The following is a 25,000-nucleotide window of genomic DNA, read 5'->3' as shown; positions in this document are numbered from 1 at the left end:
CGCCATAAAAACCAAGAGATGGGATAGATAAAAAGAAAGGGAAATGAAAAAGAAGATGTTTATTATCTTCAAAGACCTCACTTGTCCTCTCCTCGCTTATGACTCCCACCCAGGTTACATTCTAACTTTATAAACGAAATAGGAAAATGTTTTTGTTTGAAATATCAGTTCTCGACGGTAATTCCTGACCTGAAGACGTAGTCCCCCAACGCGGGTGATTACAGAAACATGTATGCACATATGTAGCCATTAATGTTTGTATAAATAAATTTAATATATATATATATATATGTATATATATATGTATATATTTATATATATATATATTTATATATATATATATTTATATATATATACATATATATATTTATATATATATATTTATATATATATATATATTTATATATATATATACATATATATATATATATTTATATATATATATTTATATATATATTAATATATATATATTTATATATATATATATTTATATATATATTTATATATATATATATATTTATATATATATATATATATTTATATATATACTTATATATATATATGTATACATATATATACTTATATATATATATATTTATACATATATATACTTATATATATATATATATATATATATATATATATATGTATGTATGTAAAAGAGATTTAGAAGGCTGTCACAATGCAAGGAATGAATTATAGTCGCTGTTGGTAAGTGTAGCAAGCCAAAAGACAAGACAGAATGCACTAAACGGTTCCACCAGGTCCTAGAGACCAACGGAAACCCCAGCACTGTCATTAAACACCTTTGGAACACGAGAAAACGTGTAAGAGGCTTCCCCACCAATACTACACATAAGAATCAAAGAACACATCCAAACACAAGCATCATCATTCCGAAAACACCTCAACACCTGCAGAAATACTAGCAAATCTATTAAAGTCGATATTTTAACCACAGAACGCAATATTGGGAACCTTCGCATAAAAGAATCGCTACTAATATCCAAATTACGGTCAGAACTCAATAACAGACTGGAGCTCGGATCTTCATTCATTATATAACTCTACACACGGCTCCCACCTAACACTTACCATTACAACCATAACCCATTAGAACAGATACACCACTGCACACAGCTCACAGCCCGCCTCACATTTCAAACAGGACATTACCACAACCTCCTCCCATATAAATAATACAAAAAAATAAGATAAAATAACAATAATATACTAAAAGAAATCTAATAAATAAAACAGCAGTATATTTAATATAAAAAATTAATTAAAATTAAAAGTTACTGAAGTAATACAAACCAACTAAAATCAAAGTTAATACAAGCCAACTAAAATTAAAAGTTAGCTGAAGTAATACAAACCAATTAGAATAAAAAAAAATAAAAATATATAAAAATCGACTACCACTCATGAAAATAAATAAATTAACAACTCCCAAAAAATGTCACCCCTATTCCCCTTCCCTTCCCCTCACCTATCTTCCTACTCCCAGCAACACTAACCTAAACACCCAGCTGCCGACCCCGACCTCTCCCCCTCTTTCACATTCCGCCCCTACAGTAGCCGACCGGACGACGCAGCCCAGCAGCGACTTAAGTGACCCAGAAAGGCAGAGACACCCACACATCAGCAGAAAAAAAACAAATTAAAAAAAAAATAAATAATAATAATAATGATAAAGACAACATAACAGAGAACAATAAAAAAAGCTTACGCTAAAACAAGTTATAAACCAAAAAAATAAATAAATAAATAAAATAAAAATAAAGACAAATAAAAATAGCAAATTTATAAACATGTTAATTACCTAATCATACCATACATAAATCCCCTACTCACATTTGCCCCGAGACCTCACATAGCTACACAACTTCCAGCCCTTCATCCAGCATGCTTTGAACCGACCTGTTACGCACACCATTTGAAAAGGGAAAATTTTTTCGAAATTAATAATGGAATACGTCGCATGGAATTACAAGTAAGACATTTTACCATACAACTGAATAAATATATATATAAAAAATAATAATAAAATATACATATATATATATATATATATATATGTACTTATTGATTTGTAAATCACCACGTTCTGGTCTCCTCTTACCAACAGTGACTATAATTCATTCCTCGCATTGTGACAGCCTTCTAAATCTCTTTTACATACCTATCCCACACAATGCTTCAAGCAAACTACATATCAATATATATATATATATATATATATATATATATACTTATGTATATATATATTTATATATATATATATATATTTATATATAAATATATTTTTTTTGCTCTAGAATTTGCTTTTCTACAGTCACCACTACTTTCGATGCACTTTTTGCCAGAAATTCAGTGACGCATCTCTGCTTCTGACGCACGTCCATGACAGGGGTTGCTTTCTTAGAGTCTTCTTATGGTCAATATCTGTAACAGAGAGATGAAACTTTCAGGTCATGAATGCATAAGTGCAGACATCATATCAATGCAATTTGCACTACCTCTGATCCATTTAGCCGGAATAAATTTTTAAAAAATAGGAGGCGTTACTTTTGGAACGCCTCATATTTTATATGCGCATTGATTTTGACGCCTTTCTGAATCAATCAATATTGGCGCCCCTCCCCCTAGCGAATCTTACCCGCCACACACGCGCTTTCAAATTGATAGAAATGGCGTTGTTTAATGAGACGTGCTTGAATCTTTATGTGGAACTGATATAAAATCTACAGATGAAAACAATGCAAATATTCCGAAAATTGTTCTGTTCATTGAAGACTGGAATGGTTACAGTTGACAGGTTCAATGACACAGAAGAGGGAGTGGTTGTGTTGAGGGAGGAGAAATCCGTGATGGCTGAATGGCAAACACTGAGAGAGTGTTACTGTTTAGTGTTGAATAAAATGCAAGAAACTGAAAAGGATACAGGAGATAAAAAAATGCTTTATCTTGTCCAGCCATTGTCCGCAATCATTATCCCTGAACATGACCTCAGCTTCCCTTCTGACATTTTCTCCCTTATCCAGTGTTTTCCCTAAACACCCTCCCTCCTAACCAAAATAGCCAGTGCATAGCCGAGATAGCAATCACCAGCTTTTTTTCTTCTTCTTCTTCTTTCTTTCTCCTCCATTTTCTTCTTTTTTCTTTCTTTTCTTCTTTTTTCTTCATCTTTCTTTTTTCTTTTTCTTTCTTCTCCTTTCTTTTCTTCTTTTTTCTTTGTTTTTCTCTTCTTATTTTTTCTTCTTTTCTTCTTTCTTCTTTTTCTTTCCTATTTTTCTTCCTTTCTTCTTTCTTCTTTTTCTTTCCTATTTTTCTTCTTTTTTCTCCTTTCTTCTTTTTCTTCTTTCTTTCTTCTTTTCTTTTTCTTTCCTATTTTTTCTTCTTTTTCTTCCTTTTTTCTTCCTCTTTTTTTCTTCTTATTTCCCCTTCTTCTTTTTTTCTTCCACAATAAAACGAAAGTAGAGGTGGATATAGATTTCTTTGAATCCCCCCCCCATCATCTACTCTATTCTTTTTCTTTTTCTTGAGAGTCACCATGTATCAAAACCCAAAGGCCACTCGAGGATAAGGGTTAATGAATGTAAGGTGGTAGTATAGTAATCGTTAATGGTGCAGATTAGGTAGAATTTAAATATTTATGGGGACGGCTCAACAAGAACTTGTTTATATTGGATTTGAAGATTACCATGTTGTATTCAATCGGAAGCAGATCAGCAGAACAGTGTTCCAAAGGCGGGCAGTTCTGGTAAAGACGCTTTATTCATGGAATTTGCGTTTAGATTTAGGCACAGATAGAGAGTAGGGGAAATCATATATAGTGGTTGTAGCTGGTCAAGTGTTTTTGTGAAAGTTTGGCAAGGAGGGGAAATATAGATTGGAGTTCAGTCGAGCACTTTCCATGAAAATAGCAATAGAGCAGAGACAGGCTTGCGATGTCTCACCACAAAAGCAGATTTAGTGTAGATTTATTGAATTATCTCCTCTCTCTCTCTCTCTCTCTCTCTCTCTCTCTCTCTCTCTCTCTCTCTCTCTCTCTCTCTCTGTGTTCCTTCCACAATACCATAAAATAGATTTTATGCAGATTTCTTAAACCATCTCCTCTATCACCTAGTCACTATGTCTGTCTGTCTCTCGCTCTCTTTCTCTATTCCAAAATACCACAAAAGTAGATTTTAATGTAGATTTCTTGAATAATCTCCCCCTCTCTCTCTCTCTCTCTCTCTCTCTCTCTCTCTCTCTCTCTCTCTCTCTCTCTCTTCCACAATACAGAAGTAGAGGTTGATACAGATTTCTTTCACCATCCCCCCTACTCTCTATCCTAACCCCAACAGAGCAAACAAGAGCAGATCTTTTGCCAGTTCAATTTATTCCATTCAAAATCTCTCTCCATGCCATCTAACCCTAACCCAAACCCTAACCCATTCGCATTTCCTGTCATTGATTCTATGGACCATCCAACCAACCACGCACACGTACATGTCGATTCGTGTGGCCAAAGCATCGCCATGCTCCTCCTTCGCAACACCCACCCTCCTCGTTCATTGGTTTCCTTTTCTCAGAGACGTACCTCTCGGCAAAAGGTGACTCGTATGACATGAACTGGGAGCGACGAGAAGGTGTCCGGGGGGGGGGGGAGCAACAAGAAGTGATTGACAAGAAGGAACACTATTTATTGATTACTACATATAAACCAGTCTCCCTTTTTTTTTTTTTTTAGGTGCGTCGAAGTAATTCAAAAAGGTGGTCGGTCGGTCGGTCCGTCCGTCCGTCCGTCCGTCTGTCAGTTGGTTCGTCCGCCCGTCTCTTGATCTGTCACATTTTAGTTTGTAACATTTCATTGTACCTATTTACAATGCCTCCCAAAAGGACAGAGTTAGACACCAGGGTCGTTTTTTAACGTGGAGAAAAGGTACAAAAATAAAAAATTGTCTCAGTCGTGAAGGACTGCTCCTTCACCGAAAGAGAACAAGAAATGAAAGTGCAGCATCTGAAGAACAGATACTACACTTTGATCTTGACCAAAAGGCTAAGTTACAAGTAATTTCGTACGAAATAGCAAGGAAAAACTTTTACTTTTTGTTTGATTCTGCTGTTAGCATTAGTTTCCCTCAAGTCTATTTAGAACTAACAGGGATACCCCACGTTGCTCGGGATTGAATGGATCAACGAATGTTTAACCCTCTCATATTTTATTGTCATCGAAATCTGTGAAACCGTCCACGTGGTGCACTGGGATAAAAGTTTACATTTCTCCCCACAGTTACTTAGTCGACAATACATTGTAGTTTACATTGCACTGTAGAGAACCTACAGTTAATTTTATAAAATTATTATCTCCATATATAATGGTTTGAAATAAAGTTTAAAATGCAAAATATCATGGTTTAGTTGTGCTCTAAGCAGAAACATTCATTTCGAACATGCACCCTTTCATATCAAAGAACCTACACTTGATTTTATAAAGACACTTGTTATGTTTTTTTTTAATACGGTGATCACCACTTATCAAGGCCCGAAGCAACTCAGGGATAAGGGTTATTGCAAGTACATTACGTTAGTGTGGAGATTTGATGAATTGTTTACTTAAGGGGGCGGTTAATTAGGAATTTGTTAACGTTGGACTTGAAGACATCCAAGTTGTAGTCTGGTGGGAAGCAGGCAGATGTTAGGCTGTATAAGGCGTAAACTTTGGTCAAAATCGCCTGCTCTTTTTTTTCATTTAATTTTTTCTATTATCAATACTTATCAAAGAGATTCTTATACAAACCTATCGAAGAACACTGCCAGGCACAGAATATAGATTTGTGTGAGTTTTTAAACAAGAAAAAATTATTTTGTCCTCACATTCCATGAGCGATGTTTCTAACAAAGAGGAAAGGATTTCTGTTTTCAGAGTCGGAATCCATTTACCTCACACTTAACATTAGCTGGCTTTAGACCTTAAAGTGGTACTTTTTTAGCTTCTTACATTAAATATCTTCATGCCTTGTCTGAAGCAATTTCCATACAAAAAAAAAAAAATCGAGCTACTTCGACGCACCTAAAAAAAGCGAGAATGGTTTGTATGTAGCAATCGATAAATAGTGTTCTTTCTTGTCCCCTACACATTCTCGTCGCTCCTAGTTCATGTCATTTGGGCCCAGCCATTTTCGAGTCCATAGGGTATGAACACACATACACAGTTCCTTTGATATAACAGTAGAGATCTAGTATTTATGAGAGGAACCATGTAAAGATTGCCAACATCCATTGTGAAAGAGAAATGGAAACGACAAGATTGAATGGACGTATCTTTTTTAAATACGTCGAAGCATTGCTATAAGAGGCTCTGTCAGCCCGTCGTCTGTGAAGCTAAAATTTTAAATAATCAAGTTTCAGTTAATATTTTCGTTGGTTTCTCACGCTTACATTTGAAATGGCATGTTCGTTATGCGTCATATAAAAGACTGAAATAACATGTCTATTGGTCTGCCATGCCTGTTTGAAATAACATGTCTATTGGTCTGTCATGCCTGTTTGAAATAACATGTCTATTGGTCTGTCATGCCTCTTTGAAATAACATGTTTATTGATCTGTAATGCTTAAGTTGGAAACAGAATATTCATCTGTCCATCACAATGAAGTTTGCAATAGCATTTTCGTTGGTCTGTCACACTTACAATTAAAGTAGCATTTTTCATTGGCCTGTTATGCTTATGTTTGAAATAGCATTTTCGTTAGTCTGTCACGTTATAATTGAAATTAGAATTTTCGTTGGTCTGTAACACTTAAGTTTCCAATAGCATATTCGTTGGTCTGTCACACCTATAATTGAAATAGCATATTCGTTGGTCTGTCAAACCTATGATTGAATTAGCATTTTCGTTGGTCTGTTATGTTTAGGTTTAAAATAGCATTTTTGTTAGTCTGTCACGTTAAAGTTTGAAATAACATTTTCGTTGGTCTGTCATACTTAAGTTTGAAATAGAATTTTCGTTAATCTGTCATGCTTGCACTTAATAGCATTAAAAAAAAAAAAAAACATCCATGCATCTCCATGAGTGAGTTCATCGGTATGTACGTGGTGCTTAAGATTCAAAATAGCATTTTCGTTGATCCGTCATGCTTGGTGGTGCTTAAGTTTGAAATAACATTTTCAGCGCTAAGTACGCAGACCAATCGGCCGCATCTTCAGATTACCCGTTCGTGATTTGATTTTCTTTACTGCTTTTTGGCGACGAATGCGTTTGAGCTTTTTGAATGGGAATTATGAGCTGAGCGATTTTGATCACAAAGAAATCATGGCTCTTTTCACAATCATCTCCGATACTAAAGTGACGCAAATTGGAAAACATTCAAAAGAGGATTCTAAAAAAAAAGGTCAGTAGGGGTCACAGATCGAGGTCAGGAACGATGATTGTGGACAATGTTTGGACAATGTCATTTGGTTATAATAGATTTTAGCCCCCCCCCTCATTCACTTCCTGCTGTATCTCGTTTTACTGTTTACTGTTGTTGCCTTTAGGTTTAGATTTGTTCAATACGTTTAACCTCCCTCCCCCACCTCATACACACAGATACATTGAATTACGAGTTTTTCAGACTATACTGCAGTTCTCAAAGTTACATAAAATCTTTCATTAAAACGAAAGAACAACATGGGCGGATAAAAAAGTCAAAGTGTAGTATCTGCTCTGCCCTTGGTCGGTAAAAGAGAAAAACAGATACTCCTTGACTTCTTTTATTTTATTTTATTTATTTATTTTTTTAATTATTTTTCTTTTGCCTATAGGCAAAGTGTAGTGTCTGTTCTGATGATATTATATACCTCAACCTTTTGTCCTCGGACAATGAAGGTGTAGCTAAGAAGTATACATTTCGATGTCTAAAATAAAAATGCTTAAAATGGTTTCTGCGCATATATGTCCGCGCATACACTCGCCTGAATCAGTAAAAACAAATTAAAAAAAACAAAAAAAAACATTCGAGACCATTCATATGCATTTTTCTTAATCTATAAAAATTACCGATTTCAATCCACCCTGAATGCGGAAAAGTTAGATTTTTTTTTTCTAAACAATTAATTCGAAATCCACGACAGAGCTAAGATTTACCTTGCTTACCCCTTCCCCTCCACCGCTCTGTTGGGCCTGGGGTTTACTGCTATCTCAATTCATGCATACACAGTTTAAAGCATACGCGCGCAGACATAAACGAACACAGAGACATCGAATTCATTACTCTTTTCTCATTATCGTCTGCTCATCAAAACCAAATATTTAAACTTATTCATTGAAATATTCCTAACTTTTCTCACCGATCATTCTTATAAATAGCTTTTAATGAAATATACTTTGTATTACTAAGAGAGGAATGACAGATAACACCCTACCTGAGAATTCCTCCTTCAAACTCCTCGGCTTAACATTTATAGGCAATATGAACTAGAACAAATACATTGAGGACATTGCAAAGGCTGCTGCAAAGGAGGTTGGTTTCCTCTATCGTGCTAGAAGACTACTCACACCTGAGAATACCCTCTACCTCTACAAAGCCATCATTCGACTATGCATGTAGTATTGTTGTCATATCTGGGGGCTGGTACATCTAGCACTAGTCTCTCCCTCTTGGATAAGGTAAAAAAAAACTTCTATCTAATAGGTCCCATTTTGTCTACTAAGCCCCGACCCCTGTCCCATCGTCACAGTGTTGCACGTGTTTCATCGGATGGCATGAACACCTCATAAATAGTTTGCCTGTTTCCCACCTGACTACAACTTCGATGTTTTCAAGTCCAACATAAACAAATTCCTGATAAACCGCCCCCTTAAGTAAGACACTTTATCAAATCTCTATTACTAACGATTACTACGATATTATCCTATTGATTACTGTAAACGCAATTACCCTTATCCCGAGTGGCCTCTGGGCCTTGATAAGTGGTGACTACCATGTAAATACACACACACACACACATATATATATATATATATATATATATATATATATATATATATATATATATATATATATATATATATATATATATATACAAGCTGGGCGCCCGGCATTCCATGGTCATAAAATATGCTTACATATGACATTTTAATTTAAACAGATTTCGTATTTATTGTTAGAGAATCAATGCACTATAGATTATTATATTGTACCCAACATATAGTAGTGATTTCAAAAGTATATAAAAAAAAAAAAGGAATTATCTGTCAGCAGTTGGGCTGTGACAAAAGCATATTCTTTTCATTCTTCTGACTCTCGAGTATATATCCGATAGAGTTAGACACAGTTAATCAACCGAGAACCACACCAGTCTACATGAAAACATATACGATATTAGCGGATACTCAAGAGTCAAAACAACGAAAAGAATATTATGTTGTCACAGACGTAGTCATCAGTTAAAAGCGAAACCAAAATATACAGCGCTTCAGCCTTAGTCGTTAAAGTTTGTGCAATGGTCAAATGAACAGGAAATAGTAAAAACAAAAACTTACAGGCTATAACATATAAATGTGTATTTGCGCATGCGTACAAATCTTTCACCAATCTTTCACGAAAAACACCCGTCTAGCTGAATCCACTGTGAAAAATTTCCCCCACTCTATATCTGTGCCTAAATCAAAACGCGGATTTCATGAACAAAGCTTCTTTCTCAGAACTGCACGCCTGTGGAACTCTGTTCCGTCTGCCTGCTTCCCTCCGGACTACAACTTGGATGTCTTCAAGTCTAATGTTAACAAATTCCTAATGAACCGCCCCCTTAAGTAAACACTTCATCAAATCTCCTCACTAACGTAATGTACTTGCAATAACCCTTATCCCTGAGTGGCTTCCGGGCCTTGATAAGTGGTGATCTCTGTGTAAAAAAAAAAAAAAAAAAAAGCATTTTATATCAACTTACGACTGCCAAGTTTAAATTTTTTTGCAATTTTAACTCCTTAGCAGTTATTTTTACCAGCTAAAAACCAAATCGAATTTGTCTCACGGGTTCAAATCCTCTATATATTAAGATTCAAGTTTGTAGACTCAAAATTGACACAGTAGTTTAATAGAGACCGTTCTCTACACAGACAGACAAGGTCACCTTTATATATACACCGAGGAAGATCGAAGGATAGGTGGAATTGAATTCACTAGCAAAAGATTTAGCTAATTTGCATATTCTTTTAAACATTCATTTTAATTAATTCTTTATTAGTTTTTTCTGTTTTCTCATGAGATAATCATCTTTAGTTAACTATTACGTGTAATTATATTAATGCAGATATTCTACATGATTTATACTTTCGTAATATTTGTGTAAAAAGGTTATAGTAAACACAAACCTCTTTTTATATAGGTATCTATGTATGTGTATATATATATTTGTTTAAAAAAAATTTCCTACTAAACTTTTCTGTCAGTTTTACCAATATACATGCGTAAGGCTATTAGTTAATGCTTTAATTTTTAACCTTGCCGCAAACATATCTTCATAGATCAGGCATTAACGCCAAAGGAAAAAGTAAATCGTAAGCTAAACTTTTTGGTTTCGATTCTCGGTGGTGGCGCACGAGACATTTTTTTTTCTTTTTTAGTTTTTTTTTTTTATCATTACTATATATTGAGTCCAATATAATATAATAATAAATACGAAATCTGCATTAATCAAAATATCATATTTAAGCGTATGTAACGACTGGGCAATGCCGGGCGGATTGCTAGTTTATATATATATATATATATATATATATATATATATATATATATATATATATATATGTTTTTATTTGTTTTTGTTAGCGATACTTTCTTAAATGAATTCAAGTATTTATACGAAAGTGCATTTTTACCTAAATGCTTGTTGGGAATAATTTTCCCTTTGACCAATCTGGTACCCCCTTAATGGGGAGCGGCATATATATTATTTTTAAAATATAATTATCCACTGACACATGTTTCGTCGAAGCCACTCTGATGAGTCGTAGACGACGAAGCACGTGTCAGTGGATAATTATATTTTAAAAATAATATATATATATATATATATATATATATATATATATATATATATACACTTCATTTAATCACATAAATTGATATACGAAAGTATAATTTTATGCGTAAACTTTACGTATTTACTTGAATAGTGCTCAATACATAGTTAGAGCTAGGTTTCTGCGCATATATGTCCGCGCATACACTTGCCTGAATCAATAAAAACAAATTAAAAAACAAAAAAAAAAATATTCGAGACCATTCATATGCATTTCTCTTAATCTATAAAAATTACCGATTTCAATCCACCCTGAATGCGTAAAAGTTTGATTTTTTTTTTCTAAACAATTAATTCGAAATCAACGACAAAGCTAAGATTTATGTTGCTTTACCCTTCCCCTTCACTGCTCTGTCGGGCCTGGGGTTTACTGCTATCTCAATTCATGCATACACAGTTTAAAGCATACGCGCGCAGACATAAACGAATACAGAGACCAGCAAGTTGGAGCATAAAATCAGCAAGTAGAGGTCTACTGACTGATTTTATGCTCCAACAACAACATTTCAAAAAAAAAAAAAAAAAAAAGACATACTCAAGGTGAAGTTTACCTTCGAAATATGTTTATGAATTTCAATATAAATTTCAAACAAAATAAATATCCGTTTATTTTATAATAATGCGTTGTTTCGGCTTCATTTTATTCAAATTCAACCAACACTTCTATAAAAGGAACACAAACCCTAACGTGAATTTTTAAGAGACAAATGAGTTAAATCCAGCTCCGTCTGTGTTTGTTTACACTTATGTCAGCTGTTGTTTGTGCCTTACGACGAATGCCATAAAAAGGCCACATCTAGTTAATGTTTACAACTTGTAAAATATATCTGCAATTATAGACTGATGTAAAACGCAATAAAGAATTTTCTGAAACAATGTCGTAAAAGTCACACAGAAATGATATCGGCAACAACTCTCCAACAATTGGCCTTCGGGCCAAAATCACAGTGTAGTATCTGTTCTGACACCATACTTCACCTTTTCTGTCCTCGATCAGTGGAGAAGAAATCCTTCATGACGGAGACAATTTTTATTGTTGTTCTTATCCAGAGTGCCCCTTTTTGGGGAACTGGATTTTCCCCACATTAAAAACTGACCTTGTGTCTAACTCCGCCCTCGTGGAGAGGCAAGTAATAGGGGCGGTTATATAATTAATACGTAATATTATTGAAATGAAAAATAGAAAACATGATTATTGTGTTCGTTATACGAAAAAACAAAAAATTAATTTAAGATCGAATTCTGTTTGTGTTTGTTTACACTTATGTCAGCTGTTTGTGCTTTTACGATGTATGCCCTGGAAAGGTCACTTTTGATTAACGTTTACCAGTTGTAAAATGTAACAGGAACAGTTTCGTAAAAGCCAAACAGAAATGATATCGACAACGATCGTGTAGTTAATATTTAATCTTATTGGAATCCCACCGGAAGGATATATGATTATGGAAAAAAGGAGAAAGCAAATCTGTCGCCCTTTTTAAAAATAATTCTCAACGTTTCTTCCCCATTTTCGGGGGACTTCCTCGGGAGAATGATAAGGATGATTGAAAAAAATAATTTATTTTCCCCAAGCATCCTTATTCTCCTGAGGAAGTCCCCCGAAAATGGGGACAAAACGTTGAGAATTTTCTAAAGAAAAAAAAAAATCACAGGTTTTCTTTCCCCTTTTTTCGATAATGTTATAATCTCATACCTGCTTATAATTTAACATATGATTATTGCGTTCATTATACGAAAAAAAAAATGTTTATATCTTTTTTGCGATATGACTAAGAAAGTTTGAGAAAAAGTATGGTTTTAACGTAAATGATTGGCAAAGAAAAATGTACAGTACAATTGTTAAGAGTAATGATCCTATGATTGTCTTCAAACTGAAAAAAATTATAAAGTTCAATAGTATAAATTATCACTGAAAATTTTTGCATTTCATAAACTTGATTATTATCCATAGTGTTTGAAAAAAGTGTGTTTATGACAAAAAACGAAATCCTCCACTTTTTGAGACAGATAGCGGCATACTGAATATAAATAATAGACAGTTGCAATCTGGACGTATCTGGCATCTACCCAGATATTGAACTAATACGTACAAGGAGTGTTTAAATCAATCCCCGCTTTATTCATGCCATTAATATTTATTGTAAACATTAATAATGTGAAGACGTTTTACTACAGTCCCCAAAAATGCTTATAGAAGAAAAAAAAACGTAAATAAAGTGTTATAGTTGAATGAAATGTAAGCAAAACACGTAAGTATTAGGTGTCGAAGTCAAATGCATTTGAAAAGTTTTATCACCGCACAAGCAGAAGGTTCTTTGATAAGTCAGGGGCGCGTTCAAATGATTGTTTCTGTTTTTTTCTAGAGCACAATTGAACCAGGATACTTGACTTTCGCGTTTTAAACTTTGATTCAAGCCATTGTATAAAAATAAAGTAATAAAATCAACAGTATGTTCTCTACAGTGCAATGTAGACTACAATATATTATGGATTGCAGGGAGGCGTGTGAAGCTTCCTCCCAGTGTGCCGCATTGAGTCCCCGACAAGAGCAGTCACTCAACAGATTTAATTGAAAAATGGACGATTATACCAAATTCGATGACAATAAAAGTATTGAAAGTGTGGAATATTCGTTGATTCTCATTCAATCCTAAAAGATGTCGGGTCTCCCTGCTAGTACATAAATAAATGAAAGAATCAAACATGGCTGCCAAACAGAAAAGAGTTAAACTTGAAATCTTCTTGCTTTGTTGCATGACATGACTTGGTACATGGGAGACTTAGATTGCCAAACAAGTTTCGATTTTTATTATTCTTTGTGACCAAGTCTCGTTTCAATGTCGTAAACAGGTAATATAAATTCAAATCTTTCAGGAAATAAGCACTTTGCCCGTCCAACTGATTTTTTCCCTATTATTTTAGAAATTGGGTTGGATTTGTAAAGGAAAGAAAGAAGAGTGAAATTAGTGGATGAGACCAGCATTATTTGGAGTAATAATAGTGTTCATAATGTTCTTCAAACCAAACGAATTTGACAGACACGGAAAAGAAAAACCATACAGCTGCTCTGTTCGCGCCGATGGTTAAGATTTTCGTATTAGACTTTTATCCAATTTTTAGGCTTAAGAATAAAGATAAACCAACTCGGAGAAAATGGAATAAGAAAAATATATAGCTTTTAACAAATAGATAAATATTCTATATATCTATAAAAGTGATAATGTGCGTGTGTGTACGTGTGAAAATACTTCTCAACCTATATACTCAACGAATTTTTAATCTACAGACTTAAAATTTGGTATATAGGTTATTCAGATACGTGGAAAACTTTTTAATAGGTTTGCATCCGGAAAAGGGGCTTCTGAGGGGTCAAAATTGAAAAAATAGTACGTGGGAGTCGTTGAATTTTTCTAACTGTTTCACGCATGTATGAATGGTTCACATTTAATTACAGATTCCTTATGTTTGAAAACACTTTATCAAGTCGTGTCACGCTAGTCTAATGGCTATCGTACCTGACTCACTGTTTTTAGGTTTTGGTTTCGATCTCAGCTCGACTACTTTTTTTTTTTTTTTTTTACTTGTAAGAAGTGAACTGTTTAGAAAAAAAAAACATAATACTTGCATCCACATGTCTCAGTTTCTGTATGAATTAAAATATATTATTTATGCATATTTTATGACCGGGTAATGCCGAGCGGCCTTCTAGTAAATAAATAAACAAAACAATATTTTATGTTAAAAACAAATTCTTTGAATAAGGACATTTGGGAAAATCCCTTCAGAAAAAAAAACAAAAAAAAAAAAAAAAAACGGCTGCCATTATTCAAAAGAACAAGTTTTGAATTGAAAGAATTCTGCATGACTGGGTCTACTCTTCTCATCTTGGACGTTTTTTACACGTTTCGACCGGTGTTATCTTCGACCTTCTTCAGGTGTATATCGTCGACCTCAGATCTGTATGGAATTATAATTTTTGTAATAAAAAAATTCTTTACTTTCTGACTACTGTTTTCGGCGTGGGTAATTATTCTCCCAACGTTTCGGCTGATCTACCCTCCAATTTTCTTCAGGTGTAAAACTTGGGAATCTTTCTGTCGAACTCAGGAATCTATATGGAATTTCGAAACTGAACCGTTCATTTAATGTCATCTAATTCAGGCAACCATAACCGGTTGGAGATCTTAAAGCAATCTATAATTGCATTCACAGTATCGCTCGCGCTGAAAATTGGACTTTGGTAGAAGTTGGGCGGGGGGGGGGGCATATTTCTTTTTCTTCTCTTTTTTTCCTCTTCTTCCTTTCTTTTGAGTTTGTTTCACTGTTGCTGATGTCGTTGGTCATGTGACTAATTTTTGCTTATTGATTAATCTGCGCATTCCCACGTTTTGTGATAGAATGCTAGCTGAAGTTAGCAGTTTGGGCTTGACACTTGCAATGTGTTGGCGTGCTATCTTATCTCCATCTAAACAGGATGTTAAAATGTTGAAGTGAACTTGTCTAAGATACCTGTCGAAGTTTATAATGTTGAAGTGATTGCGTCTAAGTTTTCTGACGAATTCGTATCTCGCTGAAAAAAAAAACTACTTTAAGTAACTCCAAGAAATCTGTCGAGGACTTGGCAGTTAAATGTGTCGAAAAATACCAGCTTACAGGAGAGAAGACACACGTGAAAAATATTCTCACTAGGAAAGACTGAGTTGGAAGTGTCAATCACTAAGATATTTTCTTCTAAGGCCTGAAGAAAATGGATATGTCACAAGCTGCAGTTTTTCTAAGTAAAAAAAAAAACAAACAAAAAAAAAAACAAAACATTTCTATTCTGACCGGACTCAAAGCAGGAACAAGGAAGTATTTTTTTTACTGGACTTTTTGCATATTCAGAGAACCTTATTATCCGAACTATGTGTATCTTTTTTACAAGTTATTTCTTCAGGAAAATGAGGAAATAAATTCCTCGCTTTAAAAGAACACTCTCGGAACATTATTTCAGATAACAAGTTATTTGTATCTGCAGATACTACAACTAATCTACACGAGAGGAATTTGATTTTAAAATAGACGACATTAGAAAATATAAGCTTAAATTGCAAACAAAGGGAGAAAACTCTTTCGATTTTGCTAAAGTATTTCTCCTTTTCTAAAAAAAAGTCCTATGTTGGTTGAAATCTCATATCACAGCAGTAAGTAAAAAAAAAGGCCTTCTCAACTCGTCAGTCTTTCTTTTGGTCTTTCGTAATTGTTACCACACAAAGGACTTTCTTTGTAGCTAAGAGCAAAATCTTAGCAGCAGACAGCTCGTGAACTTTGTTAACTCTAAGTTTCTTTTTTTCTTTTCCTAATAAAATTGTTTGTTTGTTTCTGTTCACCAAGTCTTTTCTCTTCTCATTTTTTGTTGCTTTTCGTTGGCCTTGTATTGGTCACGTTTTTTATACGTCGAAGTAATCTTCATTGGAAGTGATGATAATAATTTTGACACCTTCCAGCTCCAGAAGACAATTATGAATTATTTAATACTTGGACCTGGTCATAGCTGACGGAATGAGAGCAAGCTACTGCCGCGGATTGAATAAAGGATTCCATTTAAAATTCTGTACGATATATATATATATATATATATATATATAATCATTCAATGAATTTAAAAATTTATGACATGAAATCTTTTGATTTGAAATTCAAACATTTCACGTCATAAATTTTTAAATTCCTTGAATGACTAAAATTTGATTTATTTGCTCTATCTTGTATATCGAGCAATTTTTATTTAGGTGGGATAGTACTTATAGAATATTACTGCCAGTTATATTTTGTAAAACTTATAATCACAGGGTTCCATAACAGTTGATTGTTAGATAATTTTATTCTGAAGTATATATATATATATATATATATATATATATATATATATATGACTACTTCATTTAATTATGTAAATTAATATACGAAAGTATTATTATATGCGTAAACTTTAAGTATTTACTTCAACAGTGCTCAATACATAGCTAGAGGTAGGTAGTAAGTTATAAAAATATATATGGCAATTAAGCTACTCAGAATATTCCGCGTTTCATCCACGCTAGGATTCATCAGGCTTGTGACAAATCCTAGCGTGGATGAAACGCGGAACATTCTGTGTAGCTTAATTGCCATATATATTTTTATAACTTACTACTATATATATATATATATATATATATATATATATATATATATATATATATATGGACTGAAGACTCGGATGTGTTTCATACTTTTATTAAAAAATAACTTTTGGCTGCAATAAATAAAAATGAGAAAAATAAAATAGAAAAAATAAAATTTCTTTGAATTTTTTAAAATTTTATTCAACACATGTTTTATTTGTTCAACTGTAAAAGAAAAAAATCCTAAAAAATTCTGAAGTGTATTTTTATTCATATTTAATGTCGTTACACAATCATGACTATGTTTCAGTCAATTAAGTGTGACTAACTAAAGACCTCCTCAGGCGATATGAGACTCTTCTTTTAAAAAGATCAACTAGCTACACTGAAGATACAGCGAAACAATTATATAATTATATTGTTTTTTTTTTGTTTTGTTTTGTTTTTTTGTTTTTTTAACTTGAACCTGATCATCTGAATTTAAAAACTTTAAACAAATAAACTTACCTCTACCTTCGGATACTATCATTATCGAAACGGATTAATTTTCGCAAAAATTGTTGCCTGTTTTTAAAATGGATTTTACCTGAAATTCTCGGTTTTTATCCATACGTCATCAACCTTCACGCATTATGGATCTTAAACTTTTTTCAAGGAATAATTCTGCATTTGGATCCTATGTTTCCGTTCAGTCTTGAAAGACAAAGGTAATTTTGAGGCAAGGGTTGCGCAATCATCAACCATACCTCTCCTGAAACATCACCGTTTGAGTCCAGTGGCAAGGAGAAGACTAGAACGACTGGAAACAATGCCGAGATAAGCAGAGAGCACATACAGCACCTGAAAGTCCCAAATGGTCACCCATTTAGTCCTGACCAAGTTCAACGTTGCTTAACTTTGGTGATCCATTCCTCATATCCTTTCTTTACACTCTACATTCATTCCCTTTATCTATGTCACTTAAAGACATTTCACTTTTAATATTTTTTCTTTGTACATGCTGTTTAGCAAAATTATTGTTAACCAATATTAGTACAGTGCTAGAAATTTTCCTCTGAGGAGATATGTTTACATTAAAAACTCATGGGTTAAGGACATTAATTTAAACATTGTATTCTTTGATTCAAGCAATAAATTTTGAGTTTTAATTGAAAATTGAGCCTTTTAAATGAAATTTAAACATATAAACTAGAATATATATATATATATATATATATATATATGTGTGTGTGTGTGTGTGTACATACATAGTTTTGTTGTTGATTTTTTAAACGATATTAAGGTTATCGTCTCCACCTTGGAGATCCGGTGTTTTTCTTAGAAAGTCGCCCTCTTTTTATTTGGATGTACTTATTTATTTATTTATTCTTTTTCACAAACAGTAATCTACGTACATGCGAATTTCGGAGCTCTATCCCTCTTCAGTGTAGCTTGACTGTTGTTAGGACCTTATGTATTTCAGTCCAGCGTCTTAAGCCATTACGCTATGATGCCATAGACAATTTACTGCTTAGTTTTTATCGTTTATCTATTTACGTAGTTTTGTTGTTGATTTTTTAAAACGATATTAAGGTTATGGTCTCCACCTTAGAGATCCGGTGTTTTTCTTAAAAGTAGCCCTCTTTTTATTTGGACGTATTTAATTATTTATTTATTTATTATTTTTAAAACCAGTAATCTATGTACACGCGAGTTTCGGGACCCTACCACTCTTCAATGTAGCTTGACTGTTGTTAGGACTTGAACCCCAGACCTTATGTGTCTCAGTCCAGTGTTTTAATCCATCACGTATATATATATATATATGTTCTACTGTAAGAAAAAATATACATAAAAATCTTTAAAAATTCTGAGATGTATTTTGAAGCTAAATAACTGAAATTATTATTTTATTTTGTTGAAAGGAAATCGGGGTTGATGAAGAGAACGAACAGAGACAATTCATGATCCCCGACTGTCACAGTGAGAGCGAGGATGGTTGGAGTGAGGGTGACATTGCACTGACAAAGAACGTCTCAGGTAAGTGAAACTATGGTATTTAGCACTGACAAACAATATCAAATATTTCAATTATCGCAGTGTGTGTGTGTGTGTGTGTGTGTGTGTGTGTGTGTGTCTGTGTGTGTGTATTCACAGTGAAATTGGTTCGTTATGTTATGTATTGAGAGCCTATGCTGGCAAGTAGAGATTAAGTTAACTAGTATAAATTTTGACGAGAGTCACATAAGTACATGTCAGGATAACCTGGTGGCAAATAGACCCACCTGCAGGTGGCATGATGTAAGCAAAGATCAAAGGTTAACTTTCTATACAAAAATGCAATAGAAATGCAGGGTCGAACGATTTGACCAGCGATGACATCATGTGTTTGTTCCATTTCAGATCAGGAGTGAATGTCAGATCCAAAAGTTTGTCAAAATATGGAATCTCCCCAAGACGAGAGCCATTCATTTCAATTGCTGCCAGACGGGTGTCAGAGCATTGATGATGAAAAGATAGAAGCTTGGGTTTAGATGTATTAAAGTTAACCAGCCACCCCTTTCCCCATTACACCACATGCTCAAGTTCATACTATATTTGGATTCTTCAGACTACCATTCTCATCTTATTTTTGTGTTATTTTCACAACGTTTCGGCCGATCTAACCTTCCACCTTCTTTAGGTGTATCTTGTCGAACTCAGGAATTTTGAATATAACCATTCATTTAAGTGAGAGTAGTATGGTTCTTGTTTCATCAGCTAGCTAGAAGTTCTAAATAATTCACAATTGTATTTTGAGTGTTGCCTGAACGAAGTATTGAACCTTCAACCTCCAAAAGAGTGTAACTTACAACTGAACTTTTTCCAAGTACTTTATACACAATGCTACGGGTCCTTGCATCCAATTCTAGTATGAATTTTAGGAACATTAAACCTATTTTGTTTTCTAGATGTACTATCTTACTCTTCTTCTTCTTCTTCTTCTTGTATCGTGGCATGTTTATGCCGGAGATGAAATCATGGTTAATATTCATAGACTTTTGTCCACCGTTGGTGCGATTCCTCTGAAGACATCACATGATTTTGAACTTGGCAGAATACATGGGGTAGGTTGCCATTGCCTTCCTCAATGCAGCAGCATCTGACTCACTTGCTTGCACCTATCCGTTGTCCTTAGATCATCCACATAGCTACAGTTGGTGAATGCTCTGACAAACTACAAGCACTTGTACCTCTTCGACGTGACTATCCAGACAAACCCAAGCAACTAAGTCTCACACCTTTACAGTAGAGATCCCTAGGTGTAAGAAATCTTTTTACTCTAATAGTTTCTTCCTCAGAATTGCAAGTCTTTGGAACTCGCTTCCGGGATTCTGCTTTCCCAACTGTACTGATATACAGAAGTTCAAGTGTAATGTTAACAAACATTTTTCTACTCATCTCCCTTCATAATGCCCCTGCAAATTATGTCTCTGACAGTAGCCCCCTACTTCAAAGTGGCACTGTGCCTTGTTTGGGGTGAAAATTGAATATAAAAAAAAAATACAGTTGAATAACGTAACTCTTAATACCATAGAACCATTAATCTGCTAGAGATTCAACCTCCTCCATGACCATCCAATGTCCTGCTGTCGACGTCATCAGAGTTATCTTCTCCTAGATGCATATTTTAACTAAGACTAGGGGTGCATCTCTCCTAGTGAATTAATACACCTCCAGATACCAACCTGGAAATTTCTCATAACTTGGAATGGTAAATACAGCGCCTAGCCTTCCCAAACGGTCACCCATCTGGTGCTGGCCAGGTTCATTGTTGCTTAACTTTGGTGATCTGGTGGGAACCGGTGTGTTAACTATCTTATTACTTATCATAAATTTATTACTTTCTTACCACAAGATACACCTAAAGAAGATCAGAGGTACACCTGAAGAAGGCCGGAGGTTACATTGGCTGAAATCTTGTGAAAATAACACTCAAGATGAGAACAGTAGTTCGAAGAATCCAAATAATATTAATAACCAATCCTCATCTCAAAAATTCAGAAACGGATAATGAACTGTCAGACAGTCTTATTCTATAGATAAACTAGAAATATACCCGTCCGAGGACAGGTAAAATTAATTCCTTGGACATTTCCAAGATAGAGAACTGTTGCCACATTCCAAAGCACCCTTTCCTGCTTTGACAGAGTGAGAAAAATTACTTCGAAATCTAGTGATGTATTGTTTTTCTTACAGGTTCGTTTTTTTTTCATGGTAGCTGCTTGACTAAGCTTCAATCTATGCCCTTCCTCCTTTAAAACGTTCACAAATACTCGTTTAGCAACAACTTTGGCTAGGAGCAAAGTGTAGTATCTGTTCTGATACTACAATTCACCTTTTCTGGGTCCTGGATATGACCTTAAACTATATCCGATGGTGAGGCCCCAGCTTGCGGGTTTTGGGGAGTGTGGAGCCACCCTTTGATTGCCATTGCTCCCAGGTCCACTCTGACCCAGAGTGGTAGTACCTGTTAGGGTCCCAACTATGGGTTAAATAGAAACTGACTTGAAAAAAAAAAAAAAACAAATATATTCTATTAAAAACTTTTTCTTCAAAATCACTGGATCGGCATTAAATAACCTAAAAAGGGTTGGTATGCCGTAAAACAAAAACAACCAACCAAAAAATCACCTTTTCTGACCTCAGTCAGTGGAGGAGAAATCCTTCTAGATTTAGGAAATTTTTATTTTTGTTCCTATCCAGAGTGCCCGTTTTGGGGGAGCTGCATCCTCCCCACATTAAAAACCGACCTTGTGTCTAACTCTGCCCTCGTGGGGAGGTAAGTAAATAGGAGCAACTACCATACATAATTTCTTTCACCCAAAACTGAACAGAATTGCTATGAGCAGAGCTTCTGTTTTGGAACTACCCTCTGTGGAACGCAATACTATGGGACTGTTTCGCAACTAACTACAACAGGGTTGTTTTCAAGTCCAATGTTTGATTTTTGTTGAGAGGTCGTTTTAAATGATCAAATAATCTTCATAGTTGTCTCACCGTCCGTCTGAAAAGATAATTAACCTTGAGTGGCCTTTGTGCTTTGATAAACGTCAGTGCACAGAAAACAGTTTTTCACAACGTTTATGTTCCGTTACGAATACTAAAATCAAGATATAATCGATATTAAACCTTATATCTAGAATCCTTATTTTGATAAAAACTCATTACTATTATTATAATTTATTTATTTTTATTTTTTAATACTTTGAGATGAGACTTCATAATAAATAATGATATATAGTACCATTCGATACGGACTCGACAATGGAAGACCAGATAAGTACAGAAAATTGGATTTATATACCGAAATATCCAACTTTGATCGCTTTTCATAATCTATGGTGCAAGAAATGTTGACGAGGATCTTCGGTGCAAAGCCTCTGACATTGCAACACAAGTTGGTATCAGTCCCAAAACAGCTGTCAGATATCTTCACAAGCTGGGCTACTATGGTAGAGTTTCAAGAAGGAAACTTCTTCTTCGTCCTGTTAATGTCAAGCGCAGAAAAGGTTAGGTTCGTGAGATGGTGGAGATACTTATGACTTTTTGCACCAATGTCATTTTCTCTGAGGAGTCACGATTTGCATTATTTCCTGACAATGGAAGGATATGGATATAGAGGCTTCCTCAGCAAGAATTTAACTTAAAAATATTGCAGCCAACACTGAAACATTTTTTTTTTTTTTTTTTTTACACAGTGATCACCACTTATCAAGGCCCGGAAGCCACTCAGGGATAAGGGTTATTGCAAGTACATTACGTTAGTGTGGAGATTTGATGAAGTGTTTACTTAAAGGGGCGGTTCATTAGGAATTTGTTAACATTGGACTTGAACACATCCAAGTTGTAGTCCGCTTGGAAGCAGGCAGACGGAACAGAGTTCCACAGGCGTGCAGTTCTGAGAAAGAAGCTTTGTTCATGGAATCCACGTTTTGATTTAGGCACAGATAAAGAGTGGGGGAAATTTTTCACAGTGGATTCGGCTAGACGGGTGTTTTTCGTGAAAGATTGGCGAGGGAGGAGCAGAGATTGGAGTTCAGACGAGCACCTGCCATGGAAATAACGATAAAACAAGGATAGGCTCGCAACGTCTCTTCTGTGGGAGAGAGGTTGCAGCGTAGAGAAAAGGGCATCCCCCACTAAGCCACAAAGTCTATTTTGTACTCTGTCTAGGCAGTATAGGCTGTTTTTAGATATGGCAGCAGAATTCCATCCTTGGACGTACTTGGCTTTTATATAGATAGAGAATTGCATCATTAGTGAGATATCTTCTGGAGCAGTAGAAGGATCCCACCATCTTTCCAGCGACCTTGTCAACAGACTTGATGTACGTGTTCCATTTCAGATCAGGAGTAAAGGTCAAACCCAGAAGCTTGTCAAAACACGGGGCCTCACCCAGACGAGAGCCATCCATCATAATTGATGCCAGATGGGGATCAGAGCGTTGATGGTGTAAGGAGTTTCTCAGTTATGGTGTGGGGTGCAATTTGGAGTGATGGTCGATCAGACCTGGTGGAGTGCAAAGGGAACATTAATTCTGCAAAATATGTTTCAATATTAAATGAAGTACTCCTCCCAATATTCTCAAGTGGTAAAATGAACCAAGTTAACTCCCTATTTATGAAAGACGGAGCTCCTTGTCACTCTGCTAAGACGACACAACATTGGTTGAGCCAAAATGGGAATAATAAACTTACATGGCCAAGTCATTCCCCGGATAATTGAAAACTTTTGTGGCCTATTGGACCGGAACCTTCACAAAAAGACAAGGAAACCATCTTCTATCCTGAATTTTTAGCATTATTGCATCAGACGTGGCAAAGAAATTCCCCAGGATGATATCCGTCAACTGATCAGCCATACCTAGAAGGATCCTAGTATTAAAAACAGCAAAGGGAATGTTAACCAATTATTAGTTATTAAATTTGTGACCATTTACTTTTGATTTTATTCTTTAAATTATATGCGTATTGAAATAAACTGTTTCTATGGGTGCCTATTCTTTTCTGTTATGTCTATGTACACAGATCTAAATTTATATGGAAATTGCCAACCAAAAAATGACATCTCATTCACAAATGAAGAGTAAATAATATGAGTCCAGCTAAGTATTAAATATTTATTAGAAAAACTAGAGAGACTTAAAAGTTAATTTAATCAGAACGCCAAGATATATTTCGCATCTGGCGACTCATCTATCTCTGTGTCCTGGAATTTGAGATCTCTTGACACAAAACCAATCCAAACATCTCCACCCTCAAACTCTTTTCTCCACCTTTAAAATGACACTTGCCGCCATTCCTTCCGCTGCTTCAGTTTTTCTGCCAACCCCGATTTAATTCGATCCAGATATCTCCAGTGATTCACTGCTTTAATCATATCTTATTCAACAGCGTCGTCGCATCCGTTATTCAGATCCACAATGAGTCTGCCTGCCAGCCTGACCAGCCGCTCGCCCCACCCCCATGGCTCCATCTCACTTCTCATGCAGCTTACAAGAACGTTGTGTAGCAGCGTATTGATAGGAGCCACTTATTAGAAGAAGAGAGATTAGAGGTCAAGCCTCGGATAAATAGACACCACTTTTCTTGGACATTTAATTAAGCAGTGACTAAAATTACATAGCTCCCCACTCCTCCTTCATATAATCCTACACAGAATGACCATCTTCAGATTGCTTAATTGTTTGAGTTTGGCGGGGGAGAGGGGGTTAATTTGAAGAAATCAAAATAGCAAGTATTATTTTCCTTTTATAGTAATGGGGAAAAGAAATTTGAA

At 34.8% G+C, this 25,000-nt stretch overlaps 1 protein-coding gene across 1 annotated transcript in view; it reads left to right on the top strand.

The window, feature by feature from the left end:
• The window catches only part of LOC145242994 (protocadherin beta-4-like), a 140,703-nt gene that overhangs the window by 113,074 nt on the left and 2,629 nt on the right, over positions 1–25,000 (top strand). The window contains exon 3 of the mRNA XM_080106123.1: positions 19,105–19,219. Coding sequence (XP_079962249.1) covers positions 19,105–19,219 — 115 coding nt within the window. The remainder of the gene's footprint in view (positions 1–19,104; positions 19,220–25,000) is intronic.

The sequence above is a fragment of the Euprymna scolopes genome, chromosome 21, assembly GCF_053919585.1.
Source record: "Euprymna scolopes isolate OS-2025 chromosome 21, ASM5391958v1, whole genome shotgun sequence".
Classification (NCBI taxonomy): domain Eukaryota; kingdom Metazoa; phylum Mollusca; class Cephalopoda; order Sepiida; family Sepiolidae; genus Euprymna; species Euprymna scolopes.
This window is presented reverse-complemented; position numbering and strand designations above follow the sequence as displayed.